The 22,534-nt window shown below is 39.1% G+C and overlaps 3 protein-coding genes across 7 annotated transcripts in view; 1 reads left to right on the top strand and 2 right to left on the bottom strand.

Annotated features, from left to right (window-relative positions):
- zfyve9a (zinc finger, FYVE domain containing 9a) overlaps positions 1-1,537 on the bottom strand; it is a 39,822-nt gene extending 38,285 nt beyond the window's left edge. For 3 of the 4 annotated variants that reach the window (XM_085378979.1, XM_085378981.1, XM_085378983.1), the window contains exon 1: positions 1,352-1,537. The gene's annotated coding sequence lies outside the window, so the exon portion shown is untranslated. The other variant, XM_085378980.1, reaches the window with a different exon arrangement.
- Positions 1,538-5,527: 3,990 nt separating this feature from the next.
- On the bottom strand, positions 5,528-12,943 carry LOC146613111 (transcription factor BTF3 homolog 4-like). Of its 2 annotated transcripts, none has more exons than XM_085377115.1 (6): positions 12,871-12,943; positions 12,334-12,393; positions 9,002-9,115; positions 7,856-8,057; positions 6,499-6,558; positions 5,528-6,199 (listed from the first exon to the last, which is right to left on the bottom strand). In XM_085377115.1, the coding sequence occupies exons 2-6, from the start codon at positions 12,385-12,387 to the stop codon at positions 6,153-6,155; spliced, it is 477 nt and encodes a 158-aa protein (XP_085233241.1). In that variant the 5' UTR covers positions 12,388-12,393; positions 12,871-12,943; the 3' UTR covers positions 5,528-6,152. The 2 variants fall into 2 exon arrangements, with proteins under 2 accessions (XP_085233241.1, XP_085233242.1); XM_085377116.1 differs by lacking the exon at positions 12,871-12,943 and adding an exon at positions 12,779-12,864.
- A 2,001-nt stretch (positions 12,944-14,944) lies between these two features.
- Positions 14,945-22,320, top strand: txndc12 (thioredoxin domain containing 12 (endoplasmic reticulum)). Its single transcript, XM_085377965.1, has 7 exons — positions 14,945-15,095; positions 16,144-16,204; positions 16,481-16,533; positions 17,951-18,024; positions 18,210-18,279; positions 19,849-19,932; positions 21,194-22,320. The coding sequence occupies exons 1-7, from the start codon at positions 14,996-14,998 to the stop codon at positions 21,271-21,273; spliced, it is 522 nt and encodes a 173-aa protein (XP_085234091.1). The 5' UTR covers positions 14,945-14,995; the 3' UTR covers positions 21,274-22,320.
- The last annotated feature ends 214 nt before the right edge of the window (positions 22,321-22,534 follow it).

Genomic DNA, 22,534 nt, shown 5'->3' with positions numbered 1-22,534 from the left:
CAGAGCATTAATCAAAATCCAGTCTAAATGTTATTATAACCCCTTTTTAAATTTAGTTTTCAACTATTTGGTAACCTGAATTTCTAGCACCCACCAGAGAGGTTCAAGCCAGCACCAAAGGGAAACCCCTTGTATTATTAAAATCTATTAGAAAGTGCAAGGAATTTATTTTATAAGGCATAATATCATTTTTTTTAATGAAATTGCCAGGATAAAAGATACAGATCACTCAAAAAGGATCCTAGTCTTTATTGTAGATGTGCACTTGTGCAGAGCAGGTAGACGACCATTTGATTAGCTTATAAAATCATAAGTAGCACTGTTCAACCTGAGAAGCATAACTTACCTAATCAAAACGTTTAAAAAAAAAGTTATCCTAGCTGAACTGCACATTTTTTTAATATATTCCGAGTTGATTTTGAAATTCTTGACTATCCAAGACCTGGACAGAAGCAAAGAGACCAAATACAAAAGGTGTAGCACCAGGAAAGCTCACCAAACCAACCCTTGAGAGCGCATAGATGACCACTTGCTTGGATTATGCAACCATAAGTGGCACTGTGGCTGTGCCTGCAGGCCAAACACACCCTCGCTGGATGAAGATCACTCTCAGGTAGACTGGGAAAACACATGGAAAGCTACTCTGTGTCATTAAAAGAAGGTGGGTTAAACTGGTGCAGCTACACGACAGCAGCGGTGAAGTGTTTGTCTATTTGTTTGTTAACTTGGGTAGTTGTATTAGCTGGCCAGCTAGCTGAATTAAACCAAATTCACAAAGGCCACGAGTTAAGTTTCCAAAACAATTCTGACCCATTCGTCTTAGCAGTGTGGCAAAAACTGAGATTTTAGGCGTCAAATAATAGCACTTAACAGCAGCTGGCTGTACTGGAGAAAGCCCTAAAGATTGAGCGGGCAGTCGTGCGCCGAGTGACGGGAGAGACTTGCTGCTCTGGCGGACACTCACGCCGTCACTGACTCGGTGGGTTCCGTTGCTAACGGACAGTCATAACGGTTAATAGAAACCATAAAAGCCTTCCTCCTCACATTAAGTCACCCACACCAAAGTATTTTCCTCCTGTCGCACTGCTATCAACCTCACTGGCTGTCTATCCGCAGCTGGCAATGTAAAGGAGAGCGCGTTGTGTAATAGACGTAAGATATAGTGTTACCGTAACGGCACCTTCTCCATATTCCTCACCGTTTATCCACCAAATAAGCCAAAAAAGATAGCACCGCAGCCGTCCACGCTCACTTGGGCTGCATCGATAGTTGGCGTTGCAATGGCGGTTTTGTAAACGTTGGAGCAACAGCAGACCCGTGAAATGTCACGAAAACAAATCCAGTTACTCACCGGAGGAATCCTCATCTTTACGTAAAGTCCCGCGGAGCCCCTCCGTTAGCATCCGCCATACCTGATCGTCTTTCAGAGCTATTTTTGAGTATCCGTCTCGCGTAGACCCACCACCGCCTGCCTGCCTGATTCAAACAGTCGGAAAGTAAAGCTTCTAGTCTAGCGTAGTTGTGCGACAGCAGCACTCAAGGATCCCTCCCCCAAGGTTTAATACTGGGGAAAAGAAGGAGCAGCGATAAGTCAGCCAAAATGGATATCCTAAACTACCGGTTTTCAAAATAAGACGCAAAGCATCTCCCTTAGAGGTTACATTATAACGCCAAGAGAAAAACTGTGAATGCAGATCTAATTAATTTGGACATCATCATTACATTTCTTTAGTTATTTTTTTTGTTTCAAACTGCTTTATAAAATAAACACACCAACCAAAATTATAATTACTATGTTTACCTTTAAGAAAAACAAACAATTCGGTCACAGATAATATATCGATTAAAACAACCCATCTTTTTGATGCTGTAACAGCAAAGTGTGTACGTTTTACGTGTAAGTTGTTATTGTATTATTTTATAACTAGATAAACAACTTTCAGGAAAGTTCTTTTTTCTTTTTTTATTCCTAAAACATGTTTGGAGGGGTCTTTCAGTAAAAGCCAGTCCATGTTAGTAGTAAATAAGAAGAAGAAGAATATATTCAACAGATAATGAATGAAAAAAAGAACAACTAGCAAATTTACAGGAAAAGAAATACTAAACATCCACATTTTTTAATATGATTCAATTCAGTTTTATTTCTACACCACAGTCACCTCATGGTGTTGTAAGGGAAAGACCCTAAAATATTAGGGAGAGATTTGACTATTTGCTTATTTATAAAACAGGAAGAAAATAGTTTTCAAATAAGGAAGATTTAAAAGTAATATAGTCAAAGGTCTGGCTGTGTTCAAATCTATTTGACAGTCTATAATATTAGGCTAAACCCACACATATTTGTAAAGGAGGAACAGACTATTTTTTTAGTTAGAAATTACTTAAGCAATTAAAGGTTCTTAAAAGGACTGCACTTTATAGCCTTTTATCACGTATATGTAACATATGATTTAATACCATTCCCACTTATTATTAAAGTTTAATTTCTGAGCTCTTACTTTCCCGCAAACAATCACGCAGTTTCCGGTGTTGAACCAACCCTTAGTGTCAAACTTGACAAACCTCCAACCGTTCAGTTCCGTCCAGCCTGCACTGTGGTCCAGCCGCCACCGCTGCAGCAGCAGGGACATTTTGGCTCAAACGGAGCGGAGGGTGAGGTGCTGAGCCCCGGGGAGGGTCCTCGGCTCCATCCCGCTCACGACACCCTAGAGCCAAAATGGCCCATTCATCCCCACTCTCTATAACCTTGCCAGCCCTCGTAGAGGATGACAGGCATGGAGGAATTGATCAGCACGATGCAGCACCGTCAGAGGTGATCAATGAAATGGGATGTGATGTGTAAAACCACCCAAACTCTTTTAACCCCTCCGTACTCGCAGACCCGGCTGCAGTTTTAATAACGCAGTGTTAAAAGCAATATAAACAGTTCCTGTAATTACTGATCGAGAAAGTGAAAAACAGTGACTATAGTAATGGATGCAAACCTACCAAAAGAGAATGTAAAGTGCTCAAGCAGATATAAAAGACTAATAAAAGTCTTAATAACTTTATTATTGGTTTGTAATGTAATAATAATAATAATAATAATAATAATAATAATAATAATAATAGGAGAAATAATACAACTAAATAAAACTGAAGGATAAAACTGAAATTAAATGAGACAGAGTACAATTGCTCACTTCCTCTTCCATTTTTAGATAGTCAACCTGTTTTTGATGATGCAGAAGAGTAGTTTTATTAACTTTTCCCCTCTTATTATTCTACTTGTCAAAAATTATCAACATGAGTTTAATTTCTTATAATATTTAGACAGCTGAAATGCTGTTTACGTTATCCAAAGTAGTAATGCTAGTAAATGTTGTGTATTTTGTTACATTGTACTGTAATACTAACATTAAAAGATTATAGACTTCACTGCAGCATTTTACTATAAATCTAAGAAATTTGGATATATTATTACAATATAATGTTATTATTATAATATTTTTTCAACCTCCTTTATATGATATGGAAATGCTGTTTAAAGTTCCAACAACCTACTCATAATGAGACCAAATATGGCTTACATTTAAGAAAAGAAGTAATTCAATTACAAACAATACAGAAATTAAACCAAGCAAGAAATAAATGTGTAAAATTACTGAAACAAGTTCTGGTAGCTCAGTGCCAATGCTGTTATGTAATTACAACATTTAAGGTTTTTATTAACTCCAGTTAACAAAAAATGACAGAAAATATCCTGTTGTAGGACTGTGCACTAGTAACTGCTAAAATTTCTATAGTACATAGTGGGGGGAGGAACGTTTCTATTTGCCTATCACTTACTTTCACTACCACTATCACTTACTTTGGTGCAGTATGAATGGGGAGATTTGTTTCATTAGGAAAAGCTGTAAAATGTATAAAAATACAGTTAAAAGTACAAAATTGATGCCTTCCTTCATATTTTCCTTCAGGGCAGCACGGTGGCACGGTGGTTAGCACTGTTGCCGCACAGCAAGAAGGTCCTGAGTTCAATTCCAACATCAGGCCGGGGTCTTTCTGTGAGGAGTTTGCATGTTCTCCCCGTGTTTGCGTGGGTTCCCTCCGGGTACTCCGGCTTCCTCCCACCGTCCAAAGACATGCAGCTTGAGGGGATAGGTTAATTGGAAAATCCAAATTGCCATTGTGTGAATGTGCGAGTGAATGTGAGTGCGAATGGTTGTCTGTCCCTGTGTGTTAGCCCTGCGACAGACTGGCGACCTGTCCAGGGTGTACCCCGCCTCTCGCCCTATGACAGCTGGGATAGGCTCCAGCGCCCCCCGCGACCCTGAAAAGGATAAGCGGAAGCGAATGGAAGTTGTCCAGTTGGTCTTCTGGGCCAATTCTGTTACCTGGGCCTTAGGTTTGACACCTAACAGGGAAAGGCTACACTGACTGCTAGGTGGTTGCCAGGCAATGTGATGGTGCCATAATATATCATGTTTAATTCAACCTTTGTAAATATAAAGTAAAATTATACAGTTCTTTCATAAGGTTGATGTAGGCACATGAATACTAAAATGGTCATTTTCACCCATTGCTAGGTGGTAGCAAGGTAACATGATGATGTCATAATATCCCATATAGATAAGAACCTGTGTGTCAGGTTTTGCTGCTCAAGTCTTGATGTTATAGGATGAGTTTTTAAACAAGCGCAAGCAGATTTGGTGTATCGTAGTGGGATAGACTTGGCAACAGTGACAAGTGCTTCCAAGTAAGCCAGCAGACTGAGAGCAAAGTGCTGTGCAAGTGGTGGACTACATGTAGTGTTACTGCAAAGTGTTTAGGATCCACAGCTGCTCAGCCACAAAGAGGCATACCACACAAAATTACCATCAGCACAGAAACTGTACACCGGGAGCTTCATGGCTGAGCAGCTCCTGTAGGTGTAATCTGTAAGGGCTCAGCAGTTTTGGCCATGTAATGTAGCATAATAGGAAAAATGTCTCATTAACATTTACATTTCTGAGTCACTTTCCAATTGTTGTTTTAGTAACTATTAGATTGCTATGGCTATGACTTAAGGGTTAGCACTCTTATTTCCTTTACTACTCTCTGTTAAAGAGGGAACTAAAAGCATCTTTCCCAGCATTTCGAGAATTAAAACAGCTCCAGTTATAGCTGCCCAACATGTTCTTCGGCTGCAGAGGAAGCCAGAAGAGCCTGCCTGTACTCCTTGTACTGGAGTGAAAACGAGTACTCAACCCAACCCAAAACTTTTCCAAAAATAAACATGTTAGGGAAAGTTGGTGGATCACACCACTGTGAGACTACGAGGTTGATCCATTTCTTTTCTTCAAAACTTAAGCGTTTTTTTTCTTCCTATAGAAGCTTAACTATATTAAATAATTATATAGAATTACAGTAATGTGTTGAAGACAACATTGTTTTTCCTAGAAAGGATTCTGGATGCCCCCCTTCCTTATCCCTGTCTCCACGAGAGCTCATGGACACACTGTAACCAAAGAGCATCTGACTCAGTGTCCCGACAAAGAAAATTTTACTTTGACTGAAGGAGTTTGTCCCAATAATTTATTACACTTTGACATTAGGACTTCTGGAGTACATGAGAGCTCAGTTACTAATGAAAACAAGTATTTCACACATTAAGGCCTCACCAGACCACTTTACAGCTGCTCATCGAGGCGGATAGGTAGCAAAATATGGTTGACAAATCTGAACAGTAAAGTAAATGAAGAGAAACTCTAATAGCCCAAAAATGTTTTATTAAATTCATAATCACCACTATAATGTTAAGTGAATCACTCATTCACATTAACTGCAATTTAATAATCTCTTAAATACTAGCCACATTTAACCATATAAGAAGTTTATTTCTAAACTATTGCGAGTCCTTTGGGTGCTGAGAGTTACAGATACTGTGTCCACAATATCACCGACTAGTGAAATCAGAACTTAGGTGTGTGTGTGTGTGTCGTAGTGCTGCTGCGGCTGCAGGCTAACCCGAAATGGTTCACGTCTCTGGAGATGATGCACCGCACCTTTAACAACCGTTCCCCCACAAAGGGAGGTGCCCCTTGTGAGGCTGTGAGAGGTTAAAAAAAATTAAAATTAAAAACTGAAAACGGTTGACCAAGGGGGCAAAAAAAATAAAAATAAAAGGAAAATCAGTTTGCTTCATTCTTTGAGGCTTCGTCAAAGTTCTCCACGAGATCTGCAAGACAGAAAACAACAAAGATCACCTGATTTTGTTCTGAAAGCAGAGCACAGTGTTCGGTTAAAGAGATTCAAGAGACAACTGCTGAAAGTGACAGTGATTTACTCCTCAAGGGAACCCCCCCCCATTATTCCTGATACCCTGAACCTTTAAACTATCTGATTAAACACACAAAATAACTGATGAACTACTATATGTGCCCCAAGCAAGATCAGAACCAGATATAAAAAACTAAAGTGAGATTTTACAGAGGAAGAAGCTTTGTTTACTTCAAGGATAATAATTTGTATCAATACCTGGGACATCGTCATCATCCTCTTCTGCGTTTTCCTCCTTGACTGCTTTCATTTCCATTGCTAAAAAAAAAATGAAAACACAAAAATGTATCAAATGTTAAGGGTCACATTACAACTTCCACAATGCTAACATCCACTGATCCCTTGGTACAAAGCGGTGCTCTGCTGGGAAATTATTGCAGACTAAATATAACCCACCATTAAAACCAAACAACAACCTCCAGGGCTGTAAAATTAAGCTAGAAGTATCATGATTAACCCTAATGTTATAGACTCTGATGTTAAAATGACTAATTTTCCGAAGAAGAAATAAATGATCGCTTCATCACAACTAGATAGTGACTCACTTTTGTTATTGCTTAGTTAGAGGTGTGGTAGTGCTGACTGATGTGTATCACCACCCCCACCAAATGGAATTGTGGTGCCTTTTGGAACACCTTAGTACAGTTATGAGAAATATTATGTTTGTTTGCTACAGGTCATCCAGGAACTTTGTGTTTCAGTTTTATTTTACTATCATATTTCTCATATTTAGTCTGTTACACACCTAAGTGACAGCTATCACGCTGTACTCAAGCTAACTAATGCTGATGTTTAAAAGTCAGAGTCCAAAAAGAAATGTGTCAAATTACATCAGCCATCTTTTATTTACAGTCTACGAGAGAGGCACAGAACCTGCCACACAACTTGCAGGATGAGCTGCAAACATAATATCAGAGTAGCTGTGCTAAAAGACCACAAAACATTATCATAAGCTGCAGAACGGCCCCTAAGAAGACGTCACGGTGACATTTTCCTTTATTTCTGCTCCTGTGTTGGACTCTGCACAGATTCACAGCACAGGGTTAGCTGTGCTGTGCTTCCAAGTGAAAAAGATGGTCCTGTCTCCCATGTTTGCTTCACTGGGTTTATTTTCATCTCCATGTGCATCATCTACAAGGCCAGCCCCTGCAGACTGAATCATCTAGATGCTCAGACCGTGTGCTGGAAGCGTTCCTGCCCTTACCAACTACCAATCACTCCCTGAGTGCTCTGATTCTTTCAGACTCACAGTCACGTTACGTCTAATCCTCAGTAACTCTAAACAAAACACTGCTGGATTAATGCACAATAATGTAAGAGCAAGTGTCTTAAGCAAGTTCAGCCATGACCAGCTGCAAACGCCCAAGTCATTTAAGCTCTGCGTTTGCCAACAGGGAGACCTGAACAATAGTCTCTCCTCTCACCACAATAATTCTTGTGTGACAAAAAAAAAAACCTCTGTCTGACGTGACCGTGACCATTATTCGCATGACAACCTCAGAGGGCACTCTGACATTGTGACACGGAACGTGTGTTTTTGTGTGTGCATGCTCACATTGCCGTGGGAACTGCTCAGCCAGCTTGCGCAGGCTGCTGAGGCTGTCGGCTCCCAGCTGGCTCAGGATGCCGGGCAGCATCTCTGTCAGCTGTTTGGTCTCTCCGTGGCCCGTGATGGCGAAGGTGTTGGCAGACAGAGACGCCTGAACTTTGGGGTTGTTGAAGTGAATCACCGTCCCGTCATCTTTTATCATATTCACCTGAGAGAAAGAGGGAAACCGCACAGTCTGGATTAGAGCCTTTATCCTACAAGATTTTGCACTGTCAGGCTTACTAAGACCAGCCCAGGTATATTAGACACTCTGGTGGGAAGAGGATTCCAAAAACAGAAATACGTCTTAATGCTCTGAGGAAATAAAGTACTACAAACACAGAAGACATTTCAGTTTTCAAGAATCTGTGACAAATGCATTAATGTCCTTTGAGTAGTTTTTGTTGGGCCTGTCCCAGAAACACCCACTGTACAGATTATGCTATGTGACTGTATCAGGTTCCAAATGAGCAAGTGTGTGATGTGATTCAACCAAAATAAAGACGTATGAGACTGTTGGATTTAAGACTGGTCTATGAATCATGTTTTTCCTGAGGCACTAAACACCACAGTTTGCACATTTAAAACAGCCACATATAAGGTAAACAGATTTAAGCTAGGGGCTGGGTTGAGCATAATCAAACTCATCAATGGAAAACAAAATATATTATATTATTTGATGCTTGATGCCAAAGTAACGAAAAAAATATATACATCTAGCCCAAAATCACCACACTGTACAGGCCCTGCAAAAAAACAACAACAAAACTAACTGCTGTAATTATCTTAATATAAACAGTATGCTGTAAAGACAAAATATATATTCAGTCAAAAAAGAAAACAAAACAAATGTGCATCAGGTAAAGGTCCCTTTTTTGTTTATGCTCTGATGTAACACAGACACTTTATGGTATGCCCATTTGCTGAAAGCTCCCTAAAAATAAACTGGAAGATGACATGACTGCATTTCACTTAGGCGCCCCCCCCATCTTTCATCCTTTCGTATGCCGCATGACATAATGATAAAAAATTCAGGATCCTCAGAAAGAAACAAATCAAAATAGAACAGACACAGAGAGTGACAGTAGCATTAGTTTCCCTTTGATGGCTCACCTCTTCTATCCCTGCGATGTTGTTCACTGCCAGTTTCTTCAGAGAGCCCTGCAGCTTTTTGTCGTCAGCTGTTGCCGTTTTGTGAACAACCTTTTTCTTCCTGCGGGCCGTTCCCTGGAGGGGAAAAAATGGATTTCATAACCGAGTGAACCAGAATGTCAAACATAGTTAAGGTCACACGCGTCATCCTGTCACGGACATAAAATTACCCTCACAGAAAAAGACCTGTTTTTATTATTATTATAAATGAGTGGCTTATTCTTTCCATCTCAGAGTGCATTCTTCAAGATAATTACATTAATCTATAAATACTGTGGCTCAGGAGGCAGAGCAGTAGTCAGGTAATTTTCAAGGTCGGTGTCTTTGGTAAAGATTTTGAACCCCAAATTTCCCCAGAAGCAGCTGCATTTACACAACCCACAATGATTGTGATTGGCTCATTCATTACAATCATTTTAAATAGAAAAAAACAAAACAAAACAGATTAACTAATAGAAAATGGAGAGCCTCTACTGGCCACTAGTACTTAGTGTCAAAATTGCAGAGCAGCGTCGGTACATCCACAAACAGCTAAAATACAGTGCTCCATTTGAAATGGAAAGTTGGAAATCTTGGAATTTTCAGCTGGAAGTTAGGCTTCCCACATGCACCAACATTGTGAGTGTAAACAGTAGGAAAACTGAAGAACCTGCCATGTGTACAACCACTGTTGTGTATTTGTCACTGGTTAGACAAGCAAACCCAGAACCAAACCTTTTCATTAACATGTTGCAGCGACATGCTGTGGCGTCATGCTGCAGCAGTGGTGGCAATGACAAAAAGGACAGAAGGAAGGGCTGAAAATGCTAAGATTCTCACTGGTAGTGATCAGGATGGACAGGATTAGAAATGAGTACATCAGAAGGACAGCTCAAGTTAGAGAGGCAAGGCTGAGATGGCTTGGATATGTGCCGAACAGGGGTAGTGTATATATTGGACAATGGATGTTGAAGATGGCACTGCCAGGCTGCAGGAAGAGAGCAAAACCACAGTGAAGAATTCATGAAAGCAGTGAAGGAAGACATGCAGGGGGTTGGTATGACAGAGAAGATGCTAGGGATAGGGTGAGATGGAGGCAGGTGATCTACTATGGTGATCACTAAAGGGAGCGGCTGAAAGTATGGAACATACTTCAGTTTAAATTTAAACATCTGTCCAGTTAGGAAGACCTGAGCGGTAGGGCTGTGCGATAAATCTCATATCCCGATGTAAGACATCTATCGCCCGATAACGATATAAATCACAAAAATGTAACATTTTCTGTAAATTCTGTGAATCTCGGGCAGCACGACTTGCGGGAAGTGTTTCCAGCTGGGCGTCGTGTAACTGGAGTCGAGTGTTTTAACCAATGCATGAAACGATACATTTTTAGCATGAAACGATACATTTTTAGACATAAGTTGTAACGGCCGCCGTTTTCTTTGTGAGTATTTATTACACGGTGTGCTGCAGGGAAAAGCCTGTTCTAACGTTTGAGTCTAAGATTTATTTTTTTAGCACCTAACAGCTCTTTTTTGCTTCTCATCCGTAAATACTCCGCACACTCTTTCACGTGATTCAGTTTATTTTGAAAAGTCTTAACAGGATCTTGAGCTTTATTGTGAAAGGTTTATGTGGAAAATAAACATTGACGTTGTTGCTAACGACAATGCATAAAAACAGGTGCTTGTCCGTCAGTAGTGTGATTATATTAAATATAAGAGAAAGAGAGAACTTTAAGAAATTAATATAGCCACTGCAGTGACCATCAAAACGATGAAAAAATATTGCCGTAAACAGTTTATTTTGCGACACCACGAAACAAATGATAGCGTAAAATGAAACTATAGATGTTTTTATATCGTCATCCGATATATATCGTTATATTGAACAGCCCTACTGAGCGGTGTACCATAAAGACAGACATAATGAGTTCCCTTATTTTACATGACTGGTGCTAAACATATAACCTAGTCCGAAGGAGATTATGCACGTTACTCAAACTGCTGAAGAAGAAAATTTATCCCACAGAAAGAAGCCGAGCAGTACAATTAAAGCAGAATTGGTGCACTCTCAGAAATGTACCTGAATTCATTTAGAGATAAAGAAAACACATTTTGATGCTTGGTTCATTTTATACCAAGTCTGTTTTACAGTGCCAGCAATACAGCTAATAGAGCATAAGCCTATTTCAAGGCTAGTTATCAACAGGCAACAAAATCAAAGGAAATGTTTTCACTTTGGAACAAAGGTAAACACCACGTCATCTTCATTGGTATATGGGAGACACACTGAGTAATGTGAAGATTCCATGTCACATGAGAAACAAACAGTAGCACTGAGAATGTACTAAGTGACAACATAAACAAATGTATGAATTCACATGATTTTCTGCAGCACTGCTTTCTTTACTTATATGTAACTGGATTAAGAAAGAAAGCTGCCAACCACGGTGGTGATACTGGGGGTTTTGTCAAGCTGTGTAATGTAAAGAAATCCTGTTTATGTTCACAGTGTCACAGCACAGGTCACTCCACTGGACAAGTACAACTGATTTTTTTTAAGTACCAAGAGAAAAGACATACCTTACTGTATGTCATGTGACCTTCCATGTGACCATATTAAGCAAAACATGGTCAGTATTGATGCATTGGTAAGCAAAATATTACACCCAAAAAAGGGAAGTTAGTCCAAAAGTTCAAACCACACTACTCAATTGAAGCGAATCAAACTTCTGTGATGGTTGAATTATCAGAAAGCTTCTATAGGTTGAAGAACAGAAAACATAGAAAGGTGCTTAAGCCATGTGAGATATTGGTTGCCTCCTCCACCCAGTGAGCTAAACTAGTGTCCACTAACCTTTTGTTTTTTATTTTAAGGAAGAGCTTTACTCCCACCCAAATATTTAAACCAGACATTATGCATCTATATTTCAGCACCACAAATTCATTGTGATAGATACACAGAAACAAGAGTCTGTTGAGGGTCACTCCAGTTTAAAAAAAAATGTTGAGAATGTCGACGTGAGGTTAAAGGAATTTCAGAGCAAGAAAAACAAATAACGCCACCTAGTGTGTGACTGAAGGCTTCACAATAAATGTGAACAAAGCCAGAGAGGCCACAGATGAAGGGGCACAGCTCTGCCCTCCCCCAAAAAGGGAATGCTGAGGTCAGGAGGAAACACCTGACCTCAGCTGAATACCATCACACCTTGAAATGAGCAGGAAAATGAACCCATGACAGATGAATCCAAAATGTGACATCTGTTAAGTTACCATAATTAGAATAAAAGAAGAGATCCAGCAGACTCTTACCTTTCCACCTATTCGGACCTGAGCCTGAAGTTTAGCGAGCTTCTCTTGATTCATAGTGTTCTGTTTTGAAAGTAAAAAACAAAACACACATTTAACGTGATTTTATTCCCATGCTTATCAAAGAGGGGAAAAAAACAGTTTTTGTTTTTTTCAGCTCTTAATACCACCATCTGCCTGAGGAGCGCCGCATGCTGCTGCTGAAATACAATAGTCCCAGCATGAGCTACAATAATCCCCCAAAATAACAAACTGGAAATGAGCTGACTGACAATCTAATCGTTACACTCAACCTGCTGACCATTATACACTGAATGTGATGAAGAGATATATCTGGGCTTTGTCGTTTTAAATTACATCCACGATAACTGTAGCTAGTTAGGCTGCTAACTAGTTGAGCAGCTAAGCTAATGCTAGCACCAAACTAGAAGAAACAAGCTGAACGCACCTGCTTTGGTATCGACACCTAAATTTAAGCTCAAATCCAACGATGGAAACAAACCAGCGCAGATGTCTGCTGAGAAATACCCCCCAAATTACCTGTGGTAATGAATTTGCTGACGGTCAGTTGTACTAGTCTCGCCGTTAACCACCCAGCTTAGCTTAAACTATCGTTAAGTCAACAGCAATTACATACATTTCCTGTTGGGATTTTCACTATAAGGTTTAAATAACGCCCGTCAAACGATGTTATATAGCTTTTATCCAGGTGAAAAGGACATAAATGCAAATGTTAAAAATATCTCAAGTTAAATTTAAACTTATATTAACTGACATATGTAAATATATTGTATATTTGCTATATTTCGATGTAGTTCAAACTTTTATTTTGGCACAACTTTCCGGTGTCATATCAGAATTTCGTTGTCTAGCTTCACTATGTGGCAAAGCAGCGAAGAGCACGCGGTTATGTGGATGTGATGTCATATCCAAAAGGAAAATGAATCACCGTTGGCCAATAGTAAAACGCGGACACACACGCGCGCACAAACGTGCACGCCCACAAACACAACATGATTATAACAAAAATGAAAGTTTTAGGGAAGTTTACATACATTCGTCACGGACATTAATGTCATGGTAATTTGGGGCTTTTCATGATTTCTTTCGATTTTTTCTTTATTCAGGTTGGTATGACTGGACAAAATCCTTTAATTAATTTAAATAAACAAGAACTGTGTGCACAAGTTTGTGTTTATTTTGGATTTTCTATAACCCATACAGGGTATATATGAACAAAATCCCATTAATGATTGGTTAAAGTTGCATCTCGACCGCTGATATTTGACCAATCTTTTTGGCAGATTTGGTAAAGTTTTAATTGGTTTCCTGGCACAGATCCGGCTATTAAGCATAGTCCACAAATTATCAACAGAGGTTGAAGTTGGGGTTTTGGGAAGGCCATTTTAGAAACTTAATGTTAGCCTGCTTTATCCATTCCTAACCCATTTTTGATTTGTATTTGGGATTATTGTCTCTTCGAACACCCATTTGTGCTCTTCCCTTCTTTATTATTCTAACCACTTTGTGCAGTGTACCAGTACCACTGGCAGCAAAAGAGTCCTAGAGTGTAATGCTACCACCACCATGCTTGACCAATGAGAAAAGTGTTCCTAGGTTTAAAAGCCTCATCATTACTACTCCAAACATACTTTTCATCATTGTGGTCAAATAGCTCAACTGTTCTCCAGAAGCCATTTGGTTTGTCCATGTGAAGGGCTGCAAACACTAGTCGAGCCTGAAGGTGTTGACTTTGAAGCAGCACCTCTCAGACCATGGTGATGTAAAACTCACTTCACTGTGGACAGTAACACTGGTGTCACATCAGTTTCTAATTCATGACAGGCTTGAGCCTTGGTTGTGCCCGGGTTGTTTCTGAACATCCTAACCTGTTTCCTCTGATCTAAAGGTGACAGTTTGGGTCTTCTTCCAGACCTTGGAAAAGTGGTGATACATCTGGAAACTTGTAGTTGTGTACAGGTAATTAAAGTTATGATCTTGAAATCTGCAGTTGTTTCAAAATGACTCCAAGACACCTTCCCAACGGAAAGCTACAATTCTACAGATCTCCTTTGAGAAATTACCGGTTGTTGTCAATTGTGATCACCAAGGAGAAGTTAACACTTTTTGGCCTTGTCAAGTTAAAAGACATTGTAGAACCTTGAGCTCTGCTTATTAAAAGATCTAATTGAGTGTATGAATATATTTTAGCCTGTGTGTAAACATTTGATCCTGTGTGGACTACAGGAAATCAAAAATAAATTGTGCAAACAACTCTCATTTCCTATAGTCATTAAAGATGTAAGTTGTACAATCATTCAACTCTGGAAAAATAACTGTTCAAATCCCGTCGATTTGTAAAAGCAGATTTAAACTTCTGACTGAAGTGAACATTCAAAGGGACCATGGAAAACTAAATAATCTAGGCAAATAAACAGAAAATTGTAAATTTTCTTTTATTAAAGAAAGAAAGAAAGAAAGAAAGAAAGAAAGAAAGAAAGAAGAATTGTAACATATATTTATTAAAAACAAAACAAAACCAGGTTTTCCTGTGCACAGCTTTTATTATGAAACGCGGCTGTTATACATCCGGGTCACTTGGCTAACTATCGGTCACTGCTATTAGCTGTTCCCGTCCGCATTTTGACAAGGAAAAGCACTCAAAATGCAAACCTCTCTGCTGAACTTCGGCCTTTTCTCAGTTTTTCAGCTTTTAATCTCTTTATCGTGTTTCCAGGAGGTTGTGGAAGCCACCAGCGGGAGAGGTGAGTCTAAATCTGGAGTTAATGATTGATTTAAAGCAGGATCTTTGTGTAGCTTCATTGATATTGTCATCAGTGGCAGAGCAGAGCAGAGCCAGATGTCTTTCACCCTGAAACCTAATATCCGTGTCCTGGTTTACTGAGCAGGTGTAAGCATGTGTTTCTGTCGGGCAGACATAATTTGTAGTTTTTCTGGTCAGCTTAGCCGAGTTGTTTTATAGCTTTAAGTCCTCTACAGACCTGAATTTTCCTTTTAGTTTAACGATTTCTTCATTACTACTGTATTAACTTATAATTATACTCACTCAAATTAAAAATGTTTTTCGCTAAGAACACAGGAAGATGAGATATATGCTTAAATAAAATATGCCTACATGAATGTTGTTCATTTTGATTGGAAAAAAAAGTTGTACAGTATGAATGTAATTAGTAGTGGGCGTTAAAAGAAACAAGCTAGTGAATGCGATTAAAGTTTAGTACTGAAACAAATGATTAATCCGTTGATTGCCATCTTAATTATTCAGAAGTAGCAGTAGAAAGAGTAGAAAATAAAGAGGATGTTAAATAAAATGTTTTTTTGTCTTTTTATCAAACAGCTTTTTCTTCTTGCAGATTTTGCCGGTTTATTTCTGATAAATTCGCCACATTTTAATTCTCAGTTTTCCCATTTTTTTCTTACATTTTTTCCTCATAAATTTTCCAGATTTTAATTTTAATAGTTTTTTCTTTAGTAAATTTGCCACTTTATTTTTGTTTATCTAAAATGTATTTCATGCTTATTAATAGTACTACTAGTAATAAGCTACTACTACTTTTATTATTGGTGAAGTAGCTGTATAAAGTACCTTGTTTCAGCCCTGTTTGCTATAGCACTATCTAGCCAGCGACTTTTATATGACTAATATCAAATAACTTGCCATTCAGTAGTATTTGCCAGAGTTTCCTCATACCCCTATCTATTGATTGAGTATTTAGGGCGAACACACCCTGGTGTGCAACACAATACCAGATACACAGTGTGGGTGTGCTCATTGATTGTCTCTGCCTGCAGGATTCGGTGATCACATCCACTGGAGGACGCTGGAAGATGCCAAGAAAGAAGCTGAAGCCAGGTGAGCTAAAATATTACAAACACTTCCTGAAATGCTGCCAAAGAGCCTTTTGTGCAAAGATTAGCCCGAGGCAGCTGTTAAAACCCCCCACGCATATATCTATTTTTGTCCTGGTTAGAGGAGCAGATTGACAAGTTGTCAACGAGCGGGTGTAGTTTTTCATGTGTGGCAATTTCAGACTTTAAAAACATGGAGCAGTGTGAGGAGTTTTCAGTTTGGAACAGCATGAGTTTAATTTTGGTTTTGATGCACTTTTAAATGTGTTTAAATTAACAGCGGGCTGCCGATCATGGTCATCATCCACAAGAGCTGGTGTGGAGCCTGCAAAGGTAAAATAATGTTCCACCGAAAAATCTCTTCTATAACGTAAAAATACGCCACATTAGGTGTAATTAAAATCATGGTGAACATTTTTGAATTTAGTCGATTGACATTACTTTGAAGAGAGAATCAAAGCCAGAAATGTTGCATATTTCCTGCTTAAATATACCGGTATATATATATTTTTTTTTACAGAAAACATTTAAACATAAAAGGGTTAAAATTTAGACAAGTTGTCTGAGTCATCAAATACTGTACACGTGAAGCTTTTATGATCAGTAAATTTATGTACACGTAATAATAGTAGCTTCACTTTGTTGAACAACCAGGACAAGGTGTTGAAATTACGCTTACACCTCTTAAGATATCACATTTTTTTGTAATTGACTGGTTCATTAAGTGTTAAAATGTGGACATTTGAGAATTTAGTATGTTAAACTTTAGATCTGTGGCTCATGAACAAAAATGAACATGTTGTGTTGTCTGCGAGAACAGGCTGTTGTATGGATACTTTAAAACGCCCCTAAAGCGCTGCTTTTTTAGTGCAGGGCATGTTACCAGTGGTTTAGCAGCCTGCCAGAAAGCTCCTGAAAACCTGTAAGGTAGCAATGCAGAGATGCTTAAACACCTGAAGCTGTACAGATGCTGCTGGGCCTTTTTAAAACCGCAGTGATGTTAGTTGCTTATGTCAGGTGTTTGTGTATGTGGACTCCCAGGTATTTAAATCTGTGCATCTGCTCAAACCCTGGGGTCTGTTTATGATGAACAGCCAATCAGAAGAAAGTCGCCTTAAAGGTAGATGAGCTAAACCAGCTCCTTTCAGACAGAAGATGAACTAAGGAGCTAAACAAGGATGATTCTGAGTCATGCAAGGCCCCTCTTGTAAAGTCCAAGAATGACAAAAGTTGGAGATGAAATCGATCTACAATGCCTGAAATTGAGTTTTATATTTGTTTAATTAACTTAGGATATTGCTTAACAATTTCAATGTCACAGAAAATATATTCATGGAAAAATATTTCTGTTGAAAGCAGAATCAACTGTTTTTATCAGCTTTTTAAAATGATCCAAATCGTGGCTACAGTGTTGTTGTTAATCAGGAAGCCCGTCTTTGGATCTCAGCCAGATGCCTAATGTGGAAAATTGGGACAAACAAAGCAATCAGGAAATGACAAAAACCGGAAGGGTTGTTGGAAAAAGTGACTATTTTCAGTAACAAGTGAAATGTAACATGAGAATTCAGCAGATCTGAAAATTTGAGTTTTATTTTTGTACTTAACGGAATGTCTTAATTCTAAAACTAAAGAACAACAGAGGCTTTTAATTATTTAAGCTTCTTCATTGTAAATATAAAAGCTCTGGTTGGTTTGCATTTGATTGTGGTGTAAAATAACCTCTTTATTATGTTGTTGTTTTTATAATCAGCACTGAAGCCCAAGTTTGCTGAATCCAAGGAGATCTCTGAACTGGCACACAACTTTGTAATGGTGAACCTGGAGGTGAGGATATATTGAAAGCACCTTAAAGCAGCTGCTTCTTATATTTTCTGTTTATTTCAGTGTATTGATGTAAAACTATCAAGTTTTTGTTCCCTTTTATTTCTTGTTTTATCGTCATGCTACAAGTCAGAATTGACACATTGGCTGTTTTTGGATTTGTTTCCACTAATCTCTCATTTTAACAGGATGAAGAGGAGCCAAAGGATGAAGCCTTCAGCCCAGATGGGGGATACATTCCTCGGATTCTTTTCCTTGGTAGGAAAGCGGGGGCGTAATCAGCCTTGATGTAAACATCTTTGAGGAGTGACTCCTTGTGCAGTTAGTGGTAATAGTAATAGTTTTCTGGTCCAGGTTACATTATATTATCAGAAAACAGAAAGTTTTTAGAACTAAAGACAAAGTTAGTATTGTTATAAATAATACAACGAAAAGTTTCTAAACAATATTGTCATACAAGTCTCATCCACTTCTCTTTGGGAAATGTTTAAAAAAGACCTAATGGGCAGGTTGAACTTCCTGCAGTTCTACACATAAACTCAAAAGTTTATGAATGAATTGTGTCTGTACTTTTTATGCACTTATTTGCCCTAAAAAGAATAATTTGGCCAGACATTCCTTCCGAGAAGATATATCAGATCTGAACCAGAGGTTGACATGACCCTGTTGTAGGTCAGACAGGCTGTAAAAGGTGTGGAAGCTTGTTTCAGCCACTGCAAAAATATTTTTGCTATCCATAAGTCAAAATTTAGATGGAGAGAAATTTGCCTCAAAAGTGTTACAAATGGGTAGGAAGCGTGAACTAAAATTTGCAAACGTGAGCAACTTTTGAGGACTCGCAAATGCACACTCCAATCCACGTAAACTTTTTTAAAAATGCGTCTATCCAAAGAATCCAAAGGCTAAAAGTACAGGCAACATCCCTTGCTTACTTGCTGGGCCGATCGTGGCTCAAGAGTTGGCAGTTCGTCTTGTAAAGCGCTTTGGGGTCCTTAGGGACTAAGTAAAGCACTATACAAATACAGGCCATCTACCATTTTTACTATAAAGCCTTAAATGCGTGTGCACAATTGCCTGATACGCACAGATCATGTCCCAGGCCCACCTGGGATTTTTCACACTGAAAGCTTTGCACAGATCCACAGACGTAAGTTGCATTCTTTCTCAGTGTAAACTGGGACATCTTAGTTTTATGCTTGTGGATCATAAGGTATGCATTTGCAACACTTTTAAAGCAAATGTCTCTCCATAAATTTCAAGTTATCAACTTAAAGTGTCAATTTAACTCAAATTTCAAGTTATGTTTTGAACTTTCAGTTATTTTCTTAGTAATTACATCAAAAGTTTGACATAATGATGGGAAATTTTGACGTATGGACGGCAAAAAATGTCTTTTTCCCTTTTAGTGTGCCTTGATCATCAAAATGTTGAAAGCCGGTGATTTAGACAGCCAGCAGTCTTTATTAGTTTATCCTGCACGCACAGACTCACGTTATACTAAGAAAAAGCTGTGCGCTGTGCTGGGAACTGCCCAGCATGGCAGGTCTCAGCATGCTGCTACATCAAAGGAGAAGCTGATTAACAGATGTATGGCTACAACAGCTGTGCTGCTCAATATCACTGCTCTTTGAGCTACCCGGCCCGGCCCTACACCACACCGCACCACCACCCAGACTTTTCTAATAAAACCCACCTCTTCATAAATAAACATCAGAATATCATATGAGGAATTATTCGTCAAGAACATCTTAGATTAAATGAAAAACACAGTTTTTGTTTTGTTTGTTTCAACTATTTCTTTTTCTCCCCTCTTTATTTCCTTCACAGATCCGCTCGGCCATGTCCATCCTGAAATCAACAACAAAAATGGGAACCCCAACTACAAGTACTTTTACAGCAATGCAGAACACGGTAACAGTTCAGATGATCATTTCTCTGTTGGTGGGATATTAAATTCACTTCACAGCCAATTTAAGGTTGCTTTATATTATAAGATCCTACAAACTGTCCTCTATGAGCAAACACTTGGTGGTGGGGAGGAAGAACTCCCCTTTAAAAGGAAGAGCAGGCTCAGGGAGAAGATGCCCTGGTTGGTTTGGAACTGAGGGGTAGAAAAGAGAGAAAACAGGACAAAAAACAAATTTCAGAAGAGGAGAGATGAGATTTACTGTACTGCAGACTACACTGAACACGTTTTTTTAGGTACACCTGTTTAACTGCTTGCTAACACAGATCTCTAATCAGCCAATCACATAGCAGTAAGCCAATACATTTAAGCATACGGACAACCTACTGAAGTTCCAACTGAGCATCAGAATGAGGTGAAAAGGTGATTTCATTTACTTCGAAGGTGGCAGGTCGTTGGTACCAGACTGGATATATTTAAGAAACTGAAGACCAACCCGGGTGAAACTCCTGTTATTTAGGAACAGGAAACTGATGCTACAGTTTGCATGCACTCACCAAAATCTGACAACAGAAGACTGGAAAAACGTTGCCTGGTCAGATGAGTCTCGATTACACAACACTGCCATGGTCTGGTCACAATTTGGCATAAACAACAAGAAAGCATGGATCTATCCTGTATTGCAGGGGTGTCAAACATAAGGCCCAGGGGCCAGAATCAGCCTGGCAAAGACTCCAATATGAACCCAACAAGGTGGCTTTAGAAAATGTGAAGTAGGGTATAAATTTTATGTTTAACTGTATTTGTGTAAGTTTCACAGCTTGTCCTGCTGATTAAAAACCTCCCCCATGGTTACCAAAGTAACTGAGTAATACGTAAGAAATTAATCAGCAGCTAGTTTTTCTCATATTAAGACATCTCAGGGAGTAAATGTGTAGTTGGACCTCTTCACGCTGACAGAGTTGCACTGGTTCAGCCCACTTAAGATTAAACCATCATGTGATGTAAAATCACCTGAAATATCTCTTCCTTTAAAAAAGGAGTTCTTCTTCCCTCCTGTCACCATGTAGTTAGGTATACATTACTGGATCATTAAGGCTCTTTCTATAATATTGTAGGGTCTTTACCTTCATCTTAAAGCACCTTAAGACGACTGTGGTTGTGCCTTGTTGCTGTACAAATACAACAAAACTTCAGATATATCTTCCAAACTTTCAGCAGTTCATGTTTATTTATTTCTGCCTTTCTTTCCTCTCTGCTACTCAGTTATATCCGGTATGAAGGAGGCTCAGGACAAGCTGACAGGGGACACCTTCAACCAAGGTCACACTGGAGATGAGCTGTGAGGAGGCTACGACGGGCTTCAGGCTGTAAGGGCTAAACTTCCTCTACCTGAGCCTGTGCTTTCAAGTTCCTCCAAACCACCCCTTAGGATATTTATCCTTTTTCACACAGTGGGGTTTGTCTCACTGACTGAAGCCAACCATTATAGGAATCGGTGCTTTAGTATTTCTCTCTGTCTTTTACTCCTCCTCCTAATGTAATTAAATGCCATATACTGTACTTACTGTCTGTAGAGGATACAACCAACTCAAATTAGCCACGTTTACTGCCATCTGTTGTCAGTTAGTTAGAAACATCACACCTTTGAAAAGCCAAGACTTTAGGAAGATGCTCCGTCTGCCATAGACAAGTTTCATTTCTCAAACACACAAAGAGACCTTTAAAGTTTTCACCCAGGAGCATTGAAGCTGCACTTTTCACCTTAGTTCCGATTAAGTATTTAAACGCCTCCAGTGATGTGCTTCCAGAGATCCTCTACAGTAGGTGTATCTTATCTGTCTGTGAAACTTTTCACCATGCACGACATGGGCTTTGAACATCTGATTTATTACTGATTTATTCCCACCAGTTTGTGTATACTTACTCATCCAAACCATAGACAGTATGGAAGATGGCTGGAGCTACCATGACGCCATGCTCTGGTTAGTGAAGTCTTGTTCTAAAGCCTCAATGAGCTTATTCGCTGTCACCTTCTTTTGGGTTTTGAAACCATCAGCTCATCAGGAAGCGTTTAAAAAGTCAAGGGAGAGGGTCTTTTCCACATAGACTTCTATAGGACCCGAGGTCTTTTTGCAACCACTCGAATCGCCCCCTGATGATCATTAGAAAGAAAGCAGTTATGAGGTACTTTGTGCTTCTGGCGTCACTTTTCAGACACTGAAACTGCCTCCACCTTTTATACAGTCTATGATCTATATTACAGTTTTTGTTTTTCCTGTTTTGCTGCTTGTAAAGTGACACCACTCTTCATTTTTTATGGGCCTCATTAAACTCTTGAATTAAGGGAAGGGATCATTTGTGAAGTGTCTTGATGTATTTTATACATGAACACGGCCAAGTGTGCAAATAAAGTTTGTTTGGTTGAACGCTTTGACTCATTTCACTCTGAGCCTCACAAGGTTTTATTATTGTATTAAGTAAAACTGGAACTAGTCTCATAGCAGGACAGGAATCAGCTGGAGCACCCTTGGGTGGAGTTTGCATGCTCTCCCTGTGGTTTCCTACCACAATCCAAATGCATGCAAGTTAGATTAATTGATTATA

This window comes from Diplotaxodon limnothrissa, linkage group LG18, assembly GCF_057381915.1.
Source record: "Diplotaxodon limnothrissa isolate DT_005_m linkage group LG18, D_limnothrissa_male_GT1.1, whole genome shotgun sequence".
In the NCBI taxonomy this organism is placed as follows: Eukaryota; Metazoa; Chordata; class Actinopteri; order Cichliformes; family Cichlidae; genus Diplotaxodon; species Diplotaxodon limnothrissa.
Note: the sequence above shows the minus strand (reverse complement) of the source record. Positions and strands in the feature narration are given on the sequence as shown.